The 21,594-nt window shown below is 32.7% G+C and overlaps 1 protein-coding gene across 4 annotated transcripts in view; it reads left to right on the top strand.

The window, feature by feature from the left end:
- Positions 1–31: 31 nt before the first annotated feature.
- HERC2 (E3 ubiquitin-protein ligase HERC2) overlaps positions 32–21,594 on the top strand; it is a 51,848-nt gene continuing 30,285 nt past the window's right edge. For all 4 annotated transcript variants that reach the window (XM_074131651.1, XM_074131633.1, XM_074131642.1 and 1 more), the window contains exons 1-35: positions 32–265; positions 733–944; positions 2,977–3,171; positions 3,301–3,580; positions 4,849–4,952; positions 5,913–6,069; positions 6,211–6,384; positions 7,034–7,151; positions 7,420–7,566; positions 7,647–7,832; positions 7,907–8,136; positions 8,575–8,690; positions 9,275–9,382; positions 9,457–9,666; positions 10,237–10,445; positions 10,520–10,720; positions 11,325–11,553; positions 11,646–11,756; positions 11,835–11,943; positions 12,454–12,611; positions 12,699–12,854; positions 13,280–13,465; positions 13,873–14,011; positions 14,091–14,235; positions 14,341–14,658; positions 15,665–15,839; positions 15,940–16,075; positions 17,276–17,429; positions 19,327–19,408; positions 19,496–19,620; positions 19,700–19,836; positions 19,913–20,110; positions 20,408–20,520; positions 21,097–21,290; positions 21,394–21,589. In XM_074131651.1, the coding sequence (XP_073987752.1) occupies positions 752–944; positions 2,977–3,171; positions 3,301–3,580; positions 4,849–4,952; positions 5,913–6,069; positions 6,211–6,384; positions 7,034–7,151; positions 7,420–7,566; positions 7,647–7,832; positions 7,907–8,136; positions 8,575–8,690; positions 9,275–9,382; positions 9,457–9,666; positions 10,237–10,445; positions 10,520–10,720; positions 11,325–11,553; positions 11,646–11,756; positions 11,835–11,943; positions 12,454–12,611; positions 12,699–12,854; positions 13,280–13,465; positions 13,873–14,011; positions 14,091–14,235; positions 14,341–14,658; positions 15,665–15,839; positions 15,940–16,075; positions 17,276–17,429; positions 19,327–19,408; positions 19,496–19,620; positions 19,700–19,836; positions 19,913–20,110; positions 20,408–20,520; positions 21,097–21,290; positions 21,394–21,589 (5,689 nt within the window). In that variant the 5' untranslated portion in view covers positions 32–265; positions 733–751. The remainder of the gene's footprint in view (positions 266–732; positions 945–2,976; positions 3,172–3,300; positions 3,581–4,848; positions 4,953–5,912; positions 6,070–6,210; positions 6,385–7,033; positions 7,152–7,419; positions 7,567–7,646; positions 7,833–7,906; positions 8,137–8,574; positions 8,691–9,274; positions 9,383–9,456; positions 9,667–10,236; positions 10,446–10,519; positions 10,721–11,324; positions 11,554–11,645; positions 11,757–11,834; positions 11,944–12,453; positions 12,612–12,698; positions 12,855–13,279; positions 13,466–13,872; positions 14,012–14,090; positions 14,236–14,340; positions 14,659–15,664; positions 15,840–15,939; positions 16,076–17,275; positions 17,430–19,326; positions 19,409–19,495; positions 19,621–19,699; positions 19,837–19,912; positions 20,111–20,407; positions 20,521–21,096; positions 21,291–21,393; positions 21,590–21,594) is intronic.

Here is a 21,594-nt window from a genome sequence, read left to right as displayed (position 1 = left end):
ACAAGAACCTTCATGCGATACCAAATGATCTGATTATTGGCCGGGTTATCCCACTTTAATTGACTCCGCTTCTCGCATTAGAACGTCGTGTGTTATGGATGTCTTCTGGGATTTGAGTTAAATTATTGTACAGATTTTAGCTGAATAGTTAGTGCAATTAATCTAGATGTAATAATAACGCAAGGAGAGGATACCTTAAAATGCAAATCAATAACATCAAAGAGTATATTTTAAGTGTTTGTATTTCTTCTGATGCTTTGGTAAGGTAAGTTTTAGTACACGTATAAACAGCACCTAACATAGTTTTAAAATGTCATTGAATTTCTTCAGTTGTATATAGTTGATTTATCTTAGTGTTTCACAGATTGAATTTATATCTAAAACAAAAATTTAATGATTTTACTTTATTTTTATTTTTTATAGTTTCACACTTTATTTGGCAAACAATATCTAAAGTATTGGTTTATGATTCTTATCTGTTTCTATTTACAAATTATTGGTCAAATGATAAACATTTTAATGTTAACAAAAGGGGTTAAACAGCAATTTATTATTATTAAAAAAAAAGGTTTTATTTTGTGAAAATCATCAAGTCTAATAATGAAAATAATCTTATCTTTGCAGTGGATTTTGTTATTGTTGATATTAAAAAAGTAAATATGTATTTTTGAAGATTATTATCAATCTGTTACAAAACACTATTTTTCAAAAATCAAATTATTCCAATTTCAGCTCTGTTGAATGAGTCATCATGAGTGCTTATTTAGATGTCAATGTCGTTACAAATACTAGATTTGATTCTAAATGGTTGAAAACCGATTTGCAAGAAGCTTTACGCCGTCCCCAGTTAGCTCACTCATGGAATGAACTTGTGAAAGATGGGGAACTCTTTGGTGAATTCAGCGAATCCTTACTTAATTCTGCTGGAGCACTCGCACATAAAGGTACTTATATTTGGTTATATTATCTTGTCACTAGAATTCTAGAAATATCAAGTATACCATAAACTAGAAATGCAAAGATTTTATTACAGTAAATAAACCAGTAAGTAATTTATCTACAGTAATGAGAAGTACTTTAGCAAATAGAAAGATTAAAAATAGGTTATCATTGAAAATGATACGCGGAAAAACCAGAAGTTAAGTTTTAGTTGTGCAGCACGAGTATCATATGTAAGTAGTATGTAGATGAACCACCTGAGTAACGGTGAAGAAGTTCCAAGTATCAACTTTGAACTTTGTGTTTTTTGAAAGTAACGTAAATGTTACCTAGGTTTTAAATGATTTAGATGCGGTATGTAGCTAGAACGTTACCAATGACATCAGTTATTCACTACGTTTTGTATTTATTCTAGTAGTGGAAGTTTAATACGGACGTGACCTATTTTTGTTGTGTGGTTCAGGGTCATGATCTCAAAGGTCATCGCCTCAACCTGGCGTTTTTACCACATCCAAGATTTAGAATCCTTGGCTGTCCTACGGCTGTACCAAGTTCACAGGAATGACATTTAAAGCAAGAAAGAAGTCGAAAAAATTGGTTCTGTACCTGTATGTCGTATTTCATGTTGAATAATCAGTTGGACATCTTTATAGGGAGCGCCGATACCCTACCAATCGAAAGTCTTAATTTGTTCATATAATGAATACTTCACACATAGTGGGCTAAGAAGAAGGTGAGGGCAGGAGGACCAAATTTCTTTGAGGATATTCGTATTTCGTTCATAAGCAGTTCCTCAATGAACAATAAAAACGTTTATTAGGTGTACGCGGTTGATTTAAAGAGGAGCCTGAGTAAAGAATGGGTGAATCTTTGGTGCAAGTGCTTCAATTTCCCTTGTAGTGACTGTAGATAAAATACTATCCAGAGTTAAAAAAAAAAAAAGGATAGATTGCGTAATTTTTCAAAAATAGAGAACTAATTAGATATTTTTGATCACTAATTATCCAGTTTACACTAAAATTCGATTACCTGAAAAAATAAAGTTTTTTGATTCACAAGGTGGGTTGATTTATGTCACAATATCTAGAAATTCTTCTCCGGATAATTTTTGATAGGTACATTTTTTAATTAATCCTCTTAAATTCAATAATTTTCGGTAATTTATAAACTATATTTGCAGTTTACAATAACCCCTGCACTGGAGAGGTCTAGGGAATTTTTAAGCACCAATAACTGAGGGGTTAGTGTAAAAACTTGCTTCCATTCATTTCTTGACTGATGAATATTGTAAACACTGTCTGTCTGAAAAAGTCACAAACACCAATTGTTTTTGTATTATATTCTATATAAAGTGGTTTCCTTTGGCGTCCTTAGTGACTTTTTCAATATTTTTTATTACAGATGTCAAGATATAGACAAAGAAAGACAAGTGGGCCTTTCATACTTGGATTTGAAGTGATAATTTTTTGAGGGAAATGTTCCCAGTTACTAAGATTCTATCCTTGTAATTACTAGTTTTTCATTTCTTATCTTGTAATAATTAAAAGTTTTGAAAATAATTCTTTACTTCGAATAGACAAATTTGTGCTATTCAAATGACTAAGCGCTTCTTCAAAGTAGGTGTTTAAATTTTTCCAACGATGGTGGTCCAAAATCAAAAATGTTTACATAAACTTCGTTCATTGTTTACCCCACAGAGACGTGAGCTAAAGGATACAAGAATTTTTAGATGTCTTTTCGAAAGACTGTAGCATTCGAAAACTTATGGGGCTGTTGTAAACAGATTATTTTGTGAACTCAGATCACTCTAAACTACCCGAAATCACAATAATGGGAATAATTGAGGGATTTTTGTAAAAAAAAAAAGTATTTAGGAGGGATCAATTATTGCGAAAAAAAATAATTGTAGAAATGGCGATTAAAAGAAATTAATTTTTATTAAGGGAAAGGAAAGATTATTTCTTAACGCAACTTAATCTAGAATATCATTTCATATTTATTAAGTAAAACTCTGTGCAAATTCAATTTCACTTCTAGGTGAAAATGGTGTGTATTACTGCGGATTAAGAGTACTGAACTGTAGTTGCTGTGATGGAGTATGTGGCCCACAACGAGGATGTAATTGTGTTCCATGCCAACAATTAACCCTGGACGCTCCTCAATTGCAAGCCACATCTAGAATTACTCCTTCCCAAAATATTATTAATTTTTGGACATGGGCACCTGAACAAAGTCAGTTCAGAAAATTTTACTTTGCTATTGCTTTGTAATAATTGCTACTGAGAAACACTAATTTACTATTTTATTTTGGAAACCTTTGTAAAATTTGTATTCGTAATTTTACGTTTAATTTTATTGCAGAAACTGAAGATCTTATATCATGTCTTTCGTCACTCCATTGCGAGCAGCGTGAATTATGCCGTTTAGTGGGTGGAAGTGCTCTTTCTTCGTGTAGATTAAGGCAACGATTAATGGTTTCTCATAGGTATTTTGTGGCATTAGGCAGGCATAGACCTACTGCAAATTCAAGCGAGGGATCTTTAAAAGTTGCCAATAAAAGAAAAATTACTCCATCAGTTAAAGGTTTCGTTTCTTCTAATAGTGGGTCACCTTGTATAACAAGTCCATCTTCAAAAAAGAGGTAATAAAGTGTACAAAACTATTTGAACTTTTTAATCTTATAAGAATTCTTTAGGAAATCAGTAACTTGATTTTTTTTATTTCTAATTTTGTGGTTACTTTAATTCAATAAGTGGGAAGAGGTATTAATTATTAGAAGCGTTGACTTTATAAACAAATCTTCAGCAACCCAAATTAACAATTGTACATCACTATTGTATCAGGAAGAGATACTGTACGGATAATATTTTGAATTTGAAGTGAACAGCTTGTATTTGGAGTGAATGGTTCTGCGTGGTAAAGATTTGGTACGTTTGGTAACGCCAAATTGAATTAGTGGTAAAATGAATTAACTCTGCGGGCTCATTATGTGGTCATTAGAATGTTCTCTGTGCATTGTTGCACAAGTGCTTCTTATTTCACAGTATTGTATCATTACAGAGAGACAAATAGGTACAGTGCATGCACTTTCGTTCTGTTTCGAGTATGATTCAAAGCCATCTAAGTTAGGCAAAAGGCCATTTCGCAGTTTTTTCCTGAAACCTCAAAGAAATTAGGCACTTCTTTTTGGTTGGAAGGTTTTTTTTTGACAATTCCCCGGAGATTATCATCCTTTTTCTTTCCTAAACAAACCCCTATAATCTACTTTGTATCACTTGTGCGTTCAGTTTGAGATAGTGATTAGTTACTTTTATTTTTAAATTTTATATTCAATACTTTTTTGTTGTATATTATTTTTTAAATCATTTTTTAAAAATATTTATTGTTCTATTGATATTTTATTGGTATATTATTTTGTAAGGTGGAGTGGACTAAGTTTAGACAATCAAATTTATAAAAACAAATAAATAAATATCGAAAGTTTTTGGTGACCTACACACCGAAATCCTTAATAAAATTAGCTTGGGAGGAAATTTCCGCCATCCTTTTCTTATTTGCTTTTCGAAATGTAGTCTGTCGATTGATAATTTGCGCTCCAATTGATTACAATACATATTTAAAACTACTAGGATGCATACGTGTGAAATTTTCATTCATTCCGCTGGCAGATTATAACCTTAAGAGAGGTAATAAACCTGTGCTACTGAACAGTTCTTTACTCAAATGATGAGATGACTTTCGTTGGTTGTTGTTCAAATTAATCGTAACGACCTTTATTAAGAATTTTTTTTTTCTGTACGCAAAACAATAATTTTAAATCAGATAGGTTGTTAGGAAAAATCATGAACTGAATAGGCAAGGAAAAAAGTATATTTCTTTGCACTTATTTCAAAACTTTACTTTTTTCAGCTCACTGAAACTAGCTGAAAAGGCTTCAGCTGGACTAGCAAAAGTTGGCACAAGAGCAGCTCTAAATTTTTCATTCGCTTTTCTTCGACGTGCTTGGAGATCTGGTAAACATTTTTTTTCCCTCTTTACATAGAGACGTTTAGTAATGTGCTGCCTTTGTTGTCTTTTTGTGTTTAAAGTAACGAACAACCCTATAAGTTTAGTTGAATGATAAAAAAAGTTGTCGATAGTCTAGTCAGAGGAGGTTCTCAAATTCATCCAAAATTTACCAATGCTTAACCACAAAACTTGCTCTTCTTTTTAGTAATGGACTTTTAAAGGTTGTTTCCTTATAAATGGAAAAAAGTTTTTCTTTCCCTGTTCTACAGTGAAATTAAGAAACTAAATTTTCAAATTGACATAGGTTCCGTTATGCAAAGCATCATTGATTTTATATGTCGTATCTTACAGATTTATTTATCTCAGAATTCAAGAAATCAGCATCTTTGAGAGATTAAATCACGATTTCTACAATTCTTACCGATTTTCCCACGATTCTTTCAGTATTTTCATTTTAGGTACATCAGTATTTGATTTCGATAGCAATTGAACTTTGTGAGTGCACTTTTATCCGTTCATAATAAACAAGTACTTTTAATTTCCTGTACTCTTAAAGATCAACGGCATGAAATGTAGAGGCTCATAGGATGATAAAATGTAAATCCAAGGGCGCAAGAAGGACTCAAACTCCGGACCTGTGTTTTCTAAGTCCGCTAGATTTGTTCAACAGCGGACGGGACCTCACCTCACGGCGCCGCAGCCAAAAGAGGCTTATTGTGCCCTTGGATCTAGTAGACGAAACCTTCCCTACTAAGAAGGTTGAGGACTTTCCCTATTAGTTTTTCCAAATCGCCCAAGCAAATCTTTTTTGCCACATGATTAACCAAATCAGCATCTTAGTTGCACAAGTAAATTGAGTAAAATTAGCCATAACCTCTGCAAGAAATTATATTGTTTTTAATTTTCATTCAACAAGAACTGTGTTCTACAGTTTCTTCAAAATTTAAATATTTTTTATCATACAGGGGAAGATGCAGATTTATGCACCGAAATACTACAAGAATCACTGGAAGCTTTGCAGTCCTTGCCAGAAGCGAATCTCTTTGATGAAGGAGAAGTTTCTTCGGTTTGGATGGAAGTGGTAGACCGATCAACAAAATTTCTACGCCAGGTTGTTTTAGGGTGAGTCTGTGTTAACAATGAATGAGGAGTACTTAAAAAACTTTATTATTTTAAATCTGTCATATGACTCCTACATAATCGCATTAAGAGTTGTATGGGATTGTTTTCCTGTCTCATTAACTAATAAGATTTAAATTTTAGGGATGACAATTGCAGTAGTTCACCTCTGCAGGATGTACCACTAAAAGATCAGCATTACGCGCTTTGCTTGTTATTAGAATTAGCTATTCAGAGGGCTACTCTAAGTCACATCCTAGATGCTGTTTTACTACTGCTTTTAATTTACAACAAAAGAAATAGCAACAGGGACAACAGGTACTTAACCAAATGTAATGAAGGTTTTTATAGCATTAAAGAAACAGAGAAAGTTAGTTATAAATTAGAGAAGTTGAAGTTGATCATGTCATTGTGGGTGATTGTGATGAGAATGGAAACTTCTACGCTTTAATCTTTCCTGACTAATTCAGGTTGGAAGGCAATTGGACTCCAGGTTGTGGGGATCGATATACCTTGTATTAGATGGGAGGAGTGTAAGAACCGGAAATAATTATTTCAATCTGCCGCCCTCAACCCTTTCTGGGGTTTGAATAGAGTGTCTTAATTGTGACATTTTTGCTAGAATATACTCCCTCGGGAGCGTTGAGGGAAGAGATTTCTGGCACCAGGGATAGTTATCTCCCCAATATGGGGCTTTTCTAGGATTTTTATAGAGAACGTGAGTGGTTAGTGCCATCCTAGAGCTCTGGAGAGTGAGTTGTAAAAAGAAGCTTCAAGTTGGAATGCTTTAATATTAGTCGTTCAATGCTGAGTGTATACCATGCTTCTGAAAAGTGGGACAAGTTTAGCTTCCTATCTTTGTTTGAACCAAGTGCATTAATTAAGTCTGAATTTTTATCGAAACCTGAATAAAATTATTTTCGTGATTTTTATTTTAATAAAAATGATATATTTTTTTTTTGTATAGGATTGAAAATGTAATTGACAACCCACCTTTGGTTCCGCTTTTAAGACGTTTGGCTAATATAGAAACTGTAAAATCTCCTAATGTATCAGATGTTTGGAACGATTCTTCAGCGCTTAAAGTAATTTTTACCAGTTTTATTATTAACTACTCTTACTAAACTTATTGTGACAGTATTGTGATTGATGTCGAGAATTCACCAGAAATATCCAGTGAAACAGAGAACTTCTGAGGAATTCTTTCACACATTAAGAATATTTTTTTAAAAGATCATTCTTTTTTTCTTCATTAATAGAAATCTTAACGTCTAGGCTACACAGTCTCTTAGCTTGCTGAAATTGATTTGATTTTTTGTGTTAATACTAATTTTTGATTGTTGTATTATGCAGGTTAGTGCCACCGAATGCTTTCTGCGTTATCTTCAATTGCCGGAAGACGACACAGAACCAGTCGATTTACAATTAGCAGCAATTGTTTTAATGGCTCACTTAGATAGAATGGCAACACCTTACTTGCCACCTCCAACTTTTTTAGAGGTTTAATATTTAACAGTCAATTTAAAGTTATTAAGTAGAAACTTTTGTTTCATAAACAAAAATATACTTATTTTTTACAGAATAAAAAATTATATCAGGAGGTACGAGCTTGGGGTTGGGTACCGTGGTCGTTGCAGGAGGGGCCACAAGCTTGTGAGCAATTGGGAGAACTGGGAGTGTTAAAGATGGCCTGTTCTGATAAATCAGTACTTGTTCTTACTACAAACAATACAGTTTATACTTTATCAAACAACAATGGGTCTTTGGTAATTTTAAGTTTATACTTTTTGCATTTTTTTTCTTTTTTTTGGTTAAAAAAACAAAAAATGTTTTTTTTTAGTATCCTGAAAAAATTGAAGCTCTTGCCAATAAAGATATTGTAGATATATCTTGCCGCTCTGATGGAAAACATTACATGGCACTTTCTGCGGAGGGAGAAGTATATACTTGGGGTATAGGTGACGGTGGTCGTTTAGGACATGGTGATAATAAATACAAATCCGAACCACAATTAGTACAAGCGTTTGCGTCGCAAGTGATTGTTAAGATTTCTGCTGGAAGTAGTTATAGGTATAATATATTTATTATATTTAATTAATCTTTTTCATATTTAATATTTGTCCACATATCTACATCTTGGGCCCGGAGCCTTTTTTAAGAGCGTTGCCTGCCGGCCTCTGGGCGGTGCCCTCTCGTTAAATTCCATAAGAGGAGCTCAAGTGGCCCTGGGATAGAAAATCTAAGAGACAGACTAATTACTCGAACAAGATTTCCTACGTGTGAAAGTTCAGTGCATTTACGTCATTGCTAATCTCTTCCTTAATTCTTTTGTAAATAATCACAATTTCTGAAAACATTTCTGAAAGGTATTGGAATTACCTACAGATTTTTCAAAGCTGTTATTGGTCTATTTAATTAGGTCGATGCATATAATTTGTGTAAGCATTATTTATTTAAGTAGGCTAAGAAATTGATAGAAATATATAAAACATTCGAATTATTATACAGTGCTGCCATAAATGATAAAGGAGAACTTTTCACCTGGGGCAGAGGAAATTATGGTAGACTAGGCCATGGAAATAGTGAAGATGTCAGCATACCAATAGTTGTTTCAGCCCTGAAAGGTATAAAGTACTAGTTTTGTAATTGTTAAATTTCTATCCTAATTAAATGTTGAGTTACGACAGCATAAAAAGTGGCGAAATTTCAGTCTCAGTACTTTATTATTTTTATTACTATCATTTTTTCATAACATTTTAGACCACGTGGGCTCATTCTCAGCTCGGTTAAAAATCAAATCTATATCAGAAATAAGATCTACAATAATTTGAAAGAAATTCCAAAGTTTCTTTTTTCACATTAATGTTTAAAACGCGATTTTTTGTTTTACATTTCATAGAGAAATTCAGAGAGGAGACTATTGACATAAAATGTGTGTTTAAAATATTAAAAATACTTTTTAAAGGAATCTGCGTATAAATTCAATGGTTAAATTTGTACATTTTTATTTTAATTCTCACAATTATAAAGCCAACCTGAGGTAAAACAGAACTGGTTGTAACGAAGCAGTTATGTATTCTTTCCAATATATGTATAATTAAAATCCAAACGTCTTCTTCAAAACTGTCTCTATATTTAATTTAGTTTCTACCATTCTTTTTATCTCTAGTTGAGTTTTATTTATTACATGATGCTTTAAATTTTGAAGGACAACATATAGTAGATGTGGCTTGTGGAAGTGGAGACGCTCAAACTTTGGCTGTAACTGAAACTGGTTTAGTGTACTCTTGGGGAGATGGAGATTATGGAAAGTTAGGTTGGTTTGGTTCTTACTTAATTATTTATTTCGGTTAACATAAAACAGTTAAATTATGCCCTGGATTATTACAGGTCGAGGGGGTAGTGATGGCAGCAAAATGCCAAAACTTATTGAGCGTTTGCAAGGCGTTTATGTCGTTAGAGTTTTTTGTGGCAACCAGTTTAGTTTGGCATTAACTTCGAATGGACAACTGTATTCATGGGGGAAAGGAGACAATTACAGATTAGGCCATACCTCAGAAGAACATGTTAGATTTCCAAAGTTAATTTCAGCGTTAGAAGGTAAATTTGATTTTTTGTTTTTTTCCATATTGACTGCAGGGTTATTGGAGCTCTTTTATTAATATTATTTTATGTTTAAGTTTGTAATATAGTATTGAGAAATCAGAAAAAAAAAGTTCAGAAATAACGTAATACGTGATATGTTAAAAATGGATAATTCAGTAATTAAGATTTTTTAAAATATTTTAAAAATACCTTCTGCTTGCATTATGTAACCACTTTTTTCTCTTACAACTTTGTTCCAGAAAAATTGTTCTATATGTACTTGCTCGTTTCCTTGTTTTTCAATGTCTTAGTATTTATTAGACCTATTAATTCAGAGTGGGTAGGAGGACTCGCTTTTACTTTTCTGTAGTGTAGATTAGACAGAAGGTAATCACGACTTCAGAAAAAGGCAAGCATAACAAAAACCATCCATAGAGTTACTTTGTATTTTTCATTTTTACCACAAAATACGAGTCATGCCCTCTATAAATTTAATATGCTATACTTTTTCGAAATATTAGTTTAGAGAAATCTTATTTTCTTGAAACTTCAGTAAATTTATCTGATTAGAATCAATATCTTCAGGTAAAGTTGTTAAAGATGTATCAGTTGGTGTCGTGCATGTGATGGCTCTTACTGAAAAAGGTGAATTATATACTTGGGGTAAGAAGGAGTACAGCCAGTTAGGTGCTGACGGAGGGAATGGCGTTGGTTTAGTATCTGAAGAACCCACATTGGTTTCTTCAGCAATTTCTTCTGGCCAAGTGGTTGGTATTGCTGCAGGACCCACTCAGGTAAAGATATATATTATTTATTTTATTAATTTTTAATTTTTAAAAATAATAAAAAATTATATAAATGGATGTAGTGTTTTGCTTGGGGTACAAGTGAAAGTTGGTTGGTTGGTCTTCGAGTTCCATTGGTGGTAGATGTTTGTAAAGACACCTTCTTAAGATTGGACCAGATATTGCAACAGTCGAGTGAAGGCGCTACAGGTCAGTCAGACTGGCCTCCTTCTCAGACAAAGGAGTGCATGATTGTAGCATCGTTGAATTTGCTTAGATTACAGGTATTATTACTATTTTATATTTTTTTTTTGTGATAAGAAATGAATCCTCATAGGTTTTTTTGGCTTGATTCACCTTGACTAAAAGTCGAGTTTTTTTATGACCTGCAATTTATAGAGTTTATCTGACGCGATTTTAGAAAATTCTGGGTGAAGATGAATTGTGTTTACTGCGAGCTCTTCAGATTACTGCTTACCTAACTGAATTCAGTCGGTTTGGTATTAAGGATTTGTAGCAGAAGAAGTACCCCATTTAAATACTGTTTCCTGAATATCCACAAAATCCCCTTTATTAAAAAAGTGAGGATTGAGACATTTTTATTAGGTGACTATCACTGTCACAATGAACCTTATCTATAGATAGCGTCAGAGCAGCCTCATATATTTCTCTTTCGAGTTACCTATTTAACCGTACAAATAGTATATCAAATTACCACCAAAATAAGGCTTAATTAAGTGATTCATTAAAAAAGAATATGTATTTTTAAAAACCTCATAATTTATTTAGTTTTAGACATTATTTATATTTAATTCATGACTCATTTTTCAGTTTTTCTCTTTTCTTTGAAAACTAAAAAGAAAACACCAATTTGGCTTTTACTTTTAGTTGCATTCCATGAGTGTACACAACGTTGACGTTCGCACTGTTGGTATGGAACCAGGGTCGCCACTGTTGTGTAGTTTAAAACACACTGTTGTAGAGTTAGCTAGCAATAACGGCGTTCTCGAAACTATTCAAGCAGCAGCTCAAGCAACCTTACAAGCTGGTTGGAGTATTCTGCTTCCAACAGTAGATGAAAGAGCAAAAACATTATCTTCTCTACTTCCAGCAGCAGGTAAAACTGTAATATTTGCTTTTTTCCTTTTGTTATTTTTATAATTTATTTTAATGTGTAAATATTAATTTTTTGCTTTTGATTTTGGGCAGATTGGCGTGGATGTAACATGAGCCATGGACAACACTTTATGACGGATTTACTTGTATCAAGCCTTATGGCAGATGGAGGCTTGGAAAGTTCACTTCAGGCTGCTATAATGGGTCTGTTTTAGAATAATTAATTGATCCAAATTTCTTCTTGTTCACAAAAAGTAATGTTTAAATTTACGTCATTTGTAGCGGAACATACAGAAATTTCCCCTGAAATTATGACGAACATGGAGACAGAGAGTAAAGAAAATTATTTGTCAGGGGTGCCTTTGTTTTATCTAGTCAAACAACTTTTAAGGTAAATAGAATGTCTGTAACAGTAAATGTTTTAATTCATTTTTTGTTTGGAATAGAATCAGAGTCTAAACAGTTAGTGATCACAGATATGCTTTATTACCGCTATAGGATACTATGGCTTCGTCGTTAATGAAACGGTCGGAATCTACATTTTTCAAAGACATTGTTTTGTATCGAAAAAATAATTTCTATATTTTGAAAGTTTTTTATGTAATTTGAAGCTCCAAATGTTGGACTAGTTAAAAAAGATATTTTACAATTTTTCTATTAGACTGATGGTTTCGGTTTTCGACCGTTGTTGTTGACCGCTTCTCAAAATTCTCAAGGATAAACTTCCTTTCATAAGAAAAACAGTATTTTAGAAATTATTTTCGGTTTGTTTTCAATACTCAAACTCTAACAAGGTCTTTTTGTGGAAGTTTATTAGGAAAATTTCTTAATGAAATCATTTATAAAAAACAAAAGCTTTTCATTAATCTATTCTAAATATTACTGTTTATGAATTTCACAGAAATTGCCTCTGGCAGACTGAATCAAGATTGTCAAGAATTGGAAATGATACTTGGCAACAACAACAGAGTTCGCCTAGTCTAAATTTGTTACTAAGATTTCAGAGGCTGCTCATAGCTCGTATCTATCCTCACAGCACTCAAGACAAAGCTTTTAATGGTGTTGAATAATTATCCCTTTGATCGTTCATTCTTAGCAGATATGTACAATTTAAACTTTAAAAATTATCTTAAAAATTTATTTCAGAACAATCCAAAATGGGTGCCGAGGCTTTATTAAAAAAATACATCGAACAGCTGTGCAAATTAGTCACTGGAACTCTCAATTTAGCAGCTGAAATTGCATTGCAGAGTAACAAATATTATAGCATTGTTGCTATGATTCTGCGAGGTAGCAGTATTGGTAGGTTTGATTTAGAAATTTTCTATGCTTTATTTAATAAAACTAGTTTATTTTAGATAGTGAAAAAATATCAAATGTACTTGTAAAATGTTTAAAAAAGTGCAGTTTCTTTGCTATTTTAAACTTGAGTTGATTTTTTGTTGTTCAAGTAACTGATACAATTTTTCCACTCTAACTTGCCATGATGTCAGTATAGTAAGCAAAAATACAATAAAGGCGATGTTAGCAAAGTCAAGACGTAACGAGGTAATGGTTCTATTCCCGGTCTGGATTTCATTCTTGTTTAATATTAAACATTTATAGTTAAGTACATTTGCTTATCGCCTCCATAACGACATCTAATTAGGCGTTGGACGTAAAGCCCGCCTGAAAATATATGTAGGATTATAGATTTTCTTGGATTTATTTATTTTTATTTTTCCCAGAAATATTATTGCCAGAATTAATATTTTCTTTGGTAATGGTTCATGAAGAATTACCCCTTCTCTTACATTCCGAAAATTGGCTTAATATATTTATGCCTTTATTGGATGCTTTGGAATCTTTTAATCGGTGCACTCCTGGGCTAGATAGAGAAGACGAGGACGACATATCTTGGCCTGGAGTTACAAGTAAGTTTACTTGTTAACAAGCATTTATACGTACAGGTAATTACGCAAAATATTAGTTACTGACATAATTAATTATGCGTTCTAATTAGTTTATTAGGTTCACCGTTTTGAAAGATATTTATTTTTCAGTTTGAAGGCAGTAAAATATATGAAAAATCGAATCTTTTTCTTTCGTGCCATACACTTTTAGTAATGTCAACCTAACATGTTAATTTGGCAAGAGATTATTTTCAAACATAAGTTGCTAGAGGAGTGGTCTAATTCAGAATTGTTTTAGATTTGTTTCCTTTTTCATTTTAAAATTAAATTTTATTAAGTCGCATTATTTGTTAAGTATTTATTAGCTGATAAGTTATTAGTATAAAAAATTAGTTTAAATTTATAATTTACTTTTTGTGATGTTTAAGATGGCTCTGTTGGCACAGCTAAAACCAAAAGCGCCGATGAAATGTCTTTTATTAGAAAAGCTGACTTAGAAAATCATAACAGAGACGGTGGTTTATGGATTTTGTTAAATAATAAAGTATACGATATTCAAGACTTGAGGTATGTATATAAGGAAAAATTTAATATTCATTTTTCTTGCCAAAAGTCTCCATCAATGTTTTAAAATTAATTATCTTAGGTGTGATGATACTCGAAGTGATCTAGTACAAAAGCTTTTATGTAAGAGTGAAGAGGGGCAAATTGATACTGGAGAACTACCTTTAGATCTGTTACAGTCATACTGTGTGGGTACCTTTGTTGATCCTGAAGACGATGTTGCGCCCGTAAGTAGTGTGTGAAAAGAATATAAGCTAACTTTTATTGTGTATCACTTTTTTAAGCGTATTCTTTTTTTGAATTTATTAAAAAATTATAACTTTTATCTTTAGGGATGTGCCGTGACTTCTACTGTGGGAACTATCTCAATATTATTGGATGCAGAACGTGCACTTGGTTACTTACTAGGGCTTCACGCTTATTGCTTATACGTCAGTACTCCACTTTCTCCAGCCGAAGAAGAATGCAGTCAGTGGCTCAATCAGTCTGGAGGATCTGGATTCCTAAAAGGCGGTCTTCATTCATTGACTCCACCTAGCCCATTTGAAGAGAAGGGTGAAGCAAGGAGCGCAGATTCTACCCCTACTACCGAACCTCCGGTAGCAGCCCAACCACAACCAGCGCAGTTAGATAATGATCTTGGGTTATCTGTAAGCGTTTTTTAAATATCAAAGGATTTTTTTTTTTCATCATAAACTTGAAACCATTAAGCCAATGCATCGATCATTTTTTGCAATAGCTCTCGTTTTATTAGCAGTGCAATGCTGAACGTAACGGTTATTGTAATGAACTTAATATTTCTTCTATGTTCTTAAACATTGATTGGCTATCGATATAAATTCACCATCCAATGATATGAAGTTTCTATTCATTTATTTATTTGATTGAAGTGGTATTGTCGAAATAAGTTTTCGGCATTAATAATTGCTCGGATGATCCCTGAGACGAAAATTAATTACTATAATTTAATTTAAATTATTTAAAAATAATATATCAGTGCTTTGGCTATACTTGCACCCCATTTTTTAAAAAAGAAAAATATTGGAATTTTATCTTCAATATCTTGAAATGTTAACTTGAACTCTTCATAACTCTGTAAAAATCTTCACGACTTCTTACGTATTTTCTAATTCGTTTTGGGTATTTTGAAATGTTCTAAAATGATCCTACAAGTCAACTGCTCGAAAATTTAGAAAGAGTCAGTCGTGTAGAATTCCGACCTCAATGTACTACCTAACGAGATAAGACTTCGTAGGAACAAGAGGTCTTAAGTCCTCTTGAATCTTAGACCACCCTTTTCCAACCTCAATATAGATTCAGACGTGATAGTCATAGCCTTGCAATAAAAGCCTTTGGTTGGTTTTAGATTTTGAGCATTAAATTATATAAGATCTTATCTGTCGGTAATGCTCCTAATCAGTTTTAACAAGAATTGTCTGGTATTATACTCGTAATTTCTTTGATTAACAAGCGCCAACAAATCCTCTTTTTGATAAATAGAAATATTAAACATTTTGATCCGTTCCTTCACGTTTTATAAATGATTATTTTTCTGAGAAAATTAATTTTAGAATAGTTTGTTAACTTTGTATAGATTTAGTTACAGTAACCGAAGTATGTATATTATCGATTATTTTATTCAGCTTTAATTATTAGGAACAAGTTATGACTTCTTTAATGAATTCTTTGGAGCGTAACCTTAAACAGCAGAATCTGTTGGTGCATTCTGAGTTTAGTCGTGATCATCCTGTTGAAGAAGTGACTAAATTGTTACTAGCAGTACTTGTTAGACATTTAGCTTTGGCTCACGTAGTTACTATCGCTGATAAAGGTAAGGAATCATTATCATTTAAATATTTGAAATTTCCCAGTTACCAATTTTTTTTTCAACAGTGTTATGTGTTAATTAAATGATGATTTTACTTTTATAGGTGGTACTGCATTTACTCCTTGTTTCAATATTATAGCGAAAGCAATACATCAGACTAAATGGAAGTTGGTCAAAATGAGACAAGAACAAAATCGTTCGTATAAAGAAGTTTGTGCACCTGTAATGGAAAAGTGTAGGTATGTTGTTTCTTTTTGAGGAACATCTAAAAAGGTTTCTGTAGGTATTTATGTGCTAAGTATTCTGTTAAAAAAACTCAAATTCTCAATGGCCTTATTTCCTTTCTTGGCTTTGTGTTTGCTGTTTTTGAAATGTTGGCCAAGTTTTTTAATGTAGCTTTGAAAGGAGAAATGTAGAAGGCATTTTTACAGAGATTTGGGACATTGAAAGAATAAAACTAACAGTACTACAATGTGAAGAACTTATTATGTTAGAGCCTTCAAAGAGTATTTTAGAGTATTTTGGTTTTTACAGTCAAACGTAAGTTCAGCATTACCAATTAATATCACGGTTCACTTTTCGGTATGAATACAAGATGGATCTACAGGTCTCATTATAATTTAAATCTAGATAACTTTGATTTTATCCGTCGCAGCACGCACATTTGTTGTATCTCTGATCGATTTCGAACTTTTAACCATCATCAGAGGTAGGTTAATCAGTTTTGTTAGAGATTTCGACTCGTCTTACGTTACCACCTACACCTGCTGAGTCAAACGAGATGGAAACATAAGTGAAGTCGAAATCTCTACACCAAACTGATTAATCTGCCCTGATGTGGATGGAAGTCTGAAACCATTCAGCGTTATAATAAACATGTAGCTACTTGGATCTTTCGTTCAAGATGGTCAAAATAACTCCCGTATATTAATAGTTATTATATTTCTTTATCGGGTATCCCTTAAAACACCATCGCTCATTATAGGAAAGTTTATCTCCTGTTCAGAAAATATCCACCTTCGACTTGCTCAAATTAACTGTGAAGTTCACCTGATCATAGTATGATCCAATAAGTTCATATTCCTCCATAGCTGGGTGGAATTTCTGGCTGAAACTTTGCATCACACGCATATATGAATGCTTTAAAAACAGTTCAAAAAAACATTAAAAACTAAAAAAAATTAAGAGCTTCTGGGAAGTGGAAAAAGAGAAGCATTTGTATCTTCAATCCTTATGAATTTTCTGTAAAATTAAAATTTGGAATGGTTGATAAACTTAATTTTATTGTAATAATTATTAAAAGTCATTTAAATCCATGTCATAAGTAAAATTAATTTATACCTTTTTGAATAATTGCTTAAAATCAATTTTAATTAATGATACGAGTTTTATCCATTCATTACTTAAAACTAAAATTTATATTGCATTCACATTTTCAGGTTTCTTTTATTTGAAATAAGACCTGCTACCAGCCATGAATTGAATGGGTTAAAAAATTTACAGCTATTGTACACGGAACCACCATGGAAAAGAAAAATACATAAATTTGTTTCGGATTTAAAACATTCTCGCTCCAAATCCTATTCTTGCAAAGTAAGTTAGCATAATTATATATATAAAAAAATAAAATAAATTGTTTTATGTAGTCATAAACTAAAACCAAGTACCTATTTATAGTCGACAACTAAAACTGTCTGTCATACTAATATTATACACTTTGTATTGTCGTATGATCGTCGCTATAATCTTTCTGTGGCTCTACAGGCGATGTAGGACTTGCTCTCATTCAATAAAACCTCACACTCTTTACGCCCTACTACTTTCCTAATCAACAGCTGCCCTCTCAGTCGTCCAAATAATCCTCCACATCATCCAACCATCTAAACGGTCTCTCTTAATGCGGTGCAGGTATCCCACCCACCAAATCCTAGAAATCTTAGCTACTCTTAAAAGAAAATATCGCTCTAAATTTCTTCTTGCATGGTAACAACACACTTTCTATTATTAAATAAAAAAATAATCTTTAATATTCTTCTTTTCCAATAATTCAGACGGAATTCAGATGCTGTCAGAGTCCAGGTCGGTCAGCTCCCTTCCGAAATAAAGGTCGGATAACGTTTTATAGATGGTGAATTTGGTACTTTGGGAGACGTTCCTAGTTAGCCTTAAGGTAGCGAAAAACTTATTTCTGGCCGCAAGCCTGTTTGAATATCTTTACCGACATCATTCTTCTATCGTAGTTGACTTAGTATTAAACTTACCCGTGACTTCAAAACAGTAAATCCCCACCAAAAAATTTCCAAGTCGCCTTCACCTTCTAGTCGTAGTCCCATGTTCTTTGTTTTCTCTGCAATTACCTGTATCTTATATCTTGCAGCAACTGTACGAAAACTTCTTCTAAAGCAGAGGCAGATAGATAAATGGCCACCGGAAACTATTTATAAGCTTGACTCAGCGCTGAAACCACGTAAAAGTGCTTGCCAGAATCATCTTCTTGCTTCTGAATAAATTCTGCGATATCTTTCTCTTACTGTGGTATTCATGTCCACTAACACCAGTTTTCTAACGAGCATTTTCTGTCTTGCTTCGTTCCTTTGCTTTGAGATTTTCACTTTCACATAATATCATTCGTTCCGCTTCGGTCCCTTTCTTTCTTCTAACTCTCTTTCAGCTTCTATGCAATAGAACTTTTAATAATTCTTACCTATCGTTAGGATTCTCACTAGTAATTTTTAACATCCGCGAAGCAGCTAAACTCGACTGTATTTACTCTTTCATATCCTTTTATATTCTGCTGATTATTTTTTCTTTATTTGATAAAAACTTTTTTTCTCTATTTTTTAAATAAGTCTTACTTCTATTCTATACACAAGATATTGAGCCGAATCATTATCCGCCCCTCTTAGGATTCTTACGTATCAAAAGTTAGTCGCATTTCTAGCGTCCTCGAGAAGATGGTTGGTTTGATTATAGTGTTGCCTTTTAGGGATAACCAAAATATATGCTTTTATGTTATGGCTGTTCTCAAATTCTTCCTACTTAAAAGTCTAGAACTCGTTACCATTATCTATTTTTGTTTGTTTAGAGGAAGTTTTTATGGTATGAATCACTCTTCATACCATCACTCTTGCCCAATCACAATTTGAAAGACTATTTTTCCCTTGACGGCTGTTGAACTAGGCACAAGAGCTCCATCTCCTTTTTTTTTCGAGTAGCGGCGTAAACTCATCAATAAGGGCACGTTATCATAGAGTTATGTTATAACAGTTTTGTAGAGATGTCCGCGTCACCAGACATCCACCTCTCACCTCTTTGAGCCACCGCTAGTCCGCGACTGTTTGTTTGAAGGCTACAACTCCTTATTTCGCAGCTAACAACTTATTTAGTGGCTGATCCGCAATCTGCAACCTTGACTTTCATGGAATTTAGGGAAAAGAACTAAGGGCCAGATTAACTTACATTTTATTTAAACGCTATTTGTTTTCATCAGGAAAGCGAAAACGTAGAAATGAAGAAAGAAAATGTTACTACCGATAAAAATAGTAAAATCAAGGAATTTCAAACCAGCATTGGTAATTAATATGAAACATATCTCTTTCTTTCTTTTCTATTTAAATAGGTTTATTGTGATATAACTAATCATTAATAACATATTTTAGAAGAAACTCATAGTATTCCTGTACGTGGTAGTTTTGAGGTAGACTTGATGAATTCAATTTTGGACTTCGTGACACAGGAAGATGGTGTAGATATAGAATCACTTAGGAAAGCCATGTACAGTCAGGTATAGTGGCGACTATAAAACTTAATTTGTTACAAATATAGCAGTTACTATGAAATTAATGGTCTTTGGACCCTTATAGGTAGAAAGAGCAAACTTAAGAAAGAGAGGATTAGAAATGATGCTTGAATTATTATCAAAAAATCTTCTCATACCTTCTGTGAGGTATAATATTATTAATGGATGGTTGGGTCCTAATTATTCTAAACCATTTTCAAGGTATTCAAATTTCAAACGCGTTATAGTAATACTAATGCGTTAAATGGAGAAATGATTTAATAACATTGAATTTCAGTCGGCTTGTAGCTAGACATTCAATGGATGATATCCACCTTGTTACTCCACATCAGAAACTTGAAGTTTTATTAGCAAAAAGTAGAATTGTAGAATGGACTGTTCAAAGCCTTAGAGATTTAGTCTGTCGTGGGTGGCGATGCAGCAAAATTTACAGTGGGAATTTTATTTTTTCTACAAGGAAGTTATCTTGGACAAGGTAAGTCAATACTTTTTTTAGAAGAAATAATTTAGTATTCTAGTACATACAAGTGACAAAATAATTAATGATAATAATTTATCTTGTGGACCATTTTTTACTTCCACCCTGAGTTTGGAACTTCCTTCATACACTGAGGACTCATTTCCTTCAAGAGTAATCTTAAATAAGATTCAATTTTACTTCAGGATTTGATTCTTAATAAAAATCAAGTTATTATTATCATTAAAAATTATATTTTCATTTCTATTATCAATATGTATGCAATAAAATTTGAAGTAATTGATATTTTTACAGATTTATGTTGGTCTTGTTAGCGATGTTATCCGAAAGATTAGATGGAAACGAATTGAGTCTCATTATTAATTCAGGAATTTTATCATTAATTGAGATAATATTAAAAGACATCGGTAAGTAACTATAATGTTTTGTGTAAATATTATTTTAAAACGACTTTCAGCGCCATTCTTAAGTATCTCAGTTCATAATGTCATAAGATTTTTTTTTTTTTTTCTGGCGGCCTAATGCCAAGCAATTATTCATCCGTACAAATACAAGTTGATACAGATAGTGTTATCCAAAACCTCGATAGTATGAGAATCTAAGTCCGTTAGAGAATAAAAACTCTTTGTTTGTTTTGTAATAATAAATCTTATTCATGTAAGATAGATATGAGATTGGTTTAATCTGATAGTAAATAAGTGCTGAATCCGAAACTGGGACTAAATAAGTCAGAAGTCGAGAAAGGTGATTTTATGGCAAAAGTTCTGGTTTGCCCTGAAAATTAACAAAAAAAATTCACCTCTCAAACGGATTAAAATGGGACACTCATTTTGGCAGAGTGTACTTTAATCATCGGCTGAGATGAGAAAAAAACTTAATTAATTTGTTTCGTTATTCTTAATTCATGTTTCCGTGAAATACTAGACAAAGTGGAAATATTAGAAATAAATATTTGCTTAAATACACGCTCTGAATTGCTTCAGATCAAGAGAATGGAACAACAGCTTGTGCAGAAGATTCAGAGAATGTTGGAAATAAAGAAAAACACGTTATATATGAAGACCACAGCATAAATTATAAAAATAATGTAAATTCCCTTAGTGGAACTGATATTGCGGCTTTACTGCAGATCGGAACAAGAGTAGTTCGAGGACCTGATTGGAAATGGGGAGATCAGGTAAATTTTAGTATTTTTTTGATGGGCATTACATTTTTGAATGGATTTTTAATTTATTTGCTAAAAGTAATTATTTTATTTGTTCAAAATTAATTTTCTGCAGGATGGGCCACCTCCAGGAGAAGGCCGAGTTATAGGCGAATTGGGTGAAGATGGATGGATTAGAGTACAATGGGACAATGGTGCTGCTAATTCTTATCGAATGGGGAAAGAAGGAAAATATGATTTGAAACTTGCCGATCCGCCAACTACCAATGATAATGAAGTTGAATTAGAAACAGAAGTGGAAACGGGAAGTAGTAAG

Source organism: Rhodnius prolixus, unplaced genomic scaffold (genome assembly GCF_049639745.1).
Source record: "Rhodnius prolixus isolate KJV_2025 unplaced genomic scaffold, Rpr scaffold_1, whole genome shotgun sequence".
In the NCBI taxonomy this organism is placed as follows: domain Eukaryota; kingdom Metazoa; phylum Arthropoda; class Insecta; order Hemiptera; family Reduviidae; genus Rhodnius; species Rhodnius prolixus.
Note: the sequence above shows the minus strand (reverse complement) of the source record. Positions and strands in the feature narration are given on the sequence as shown.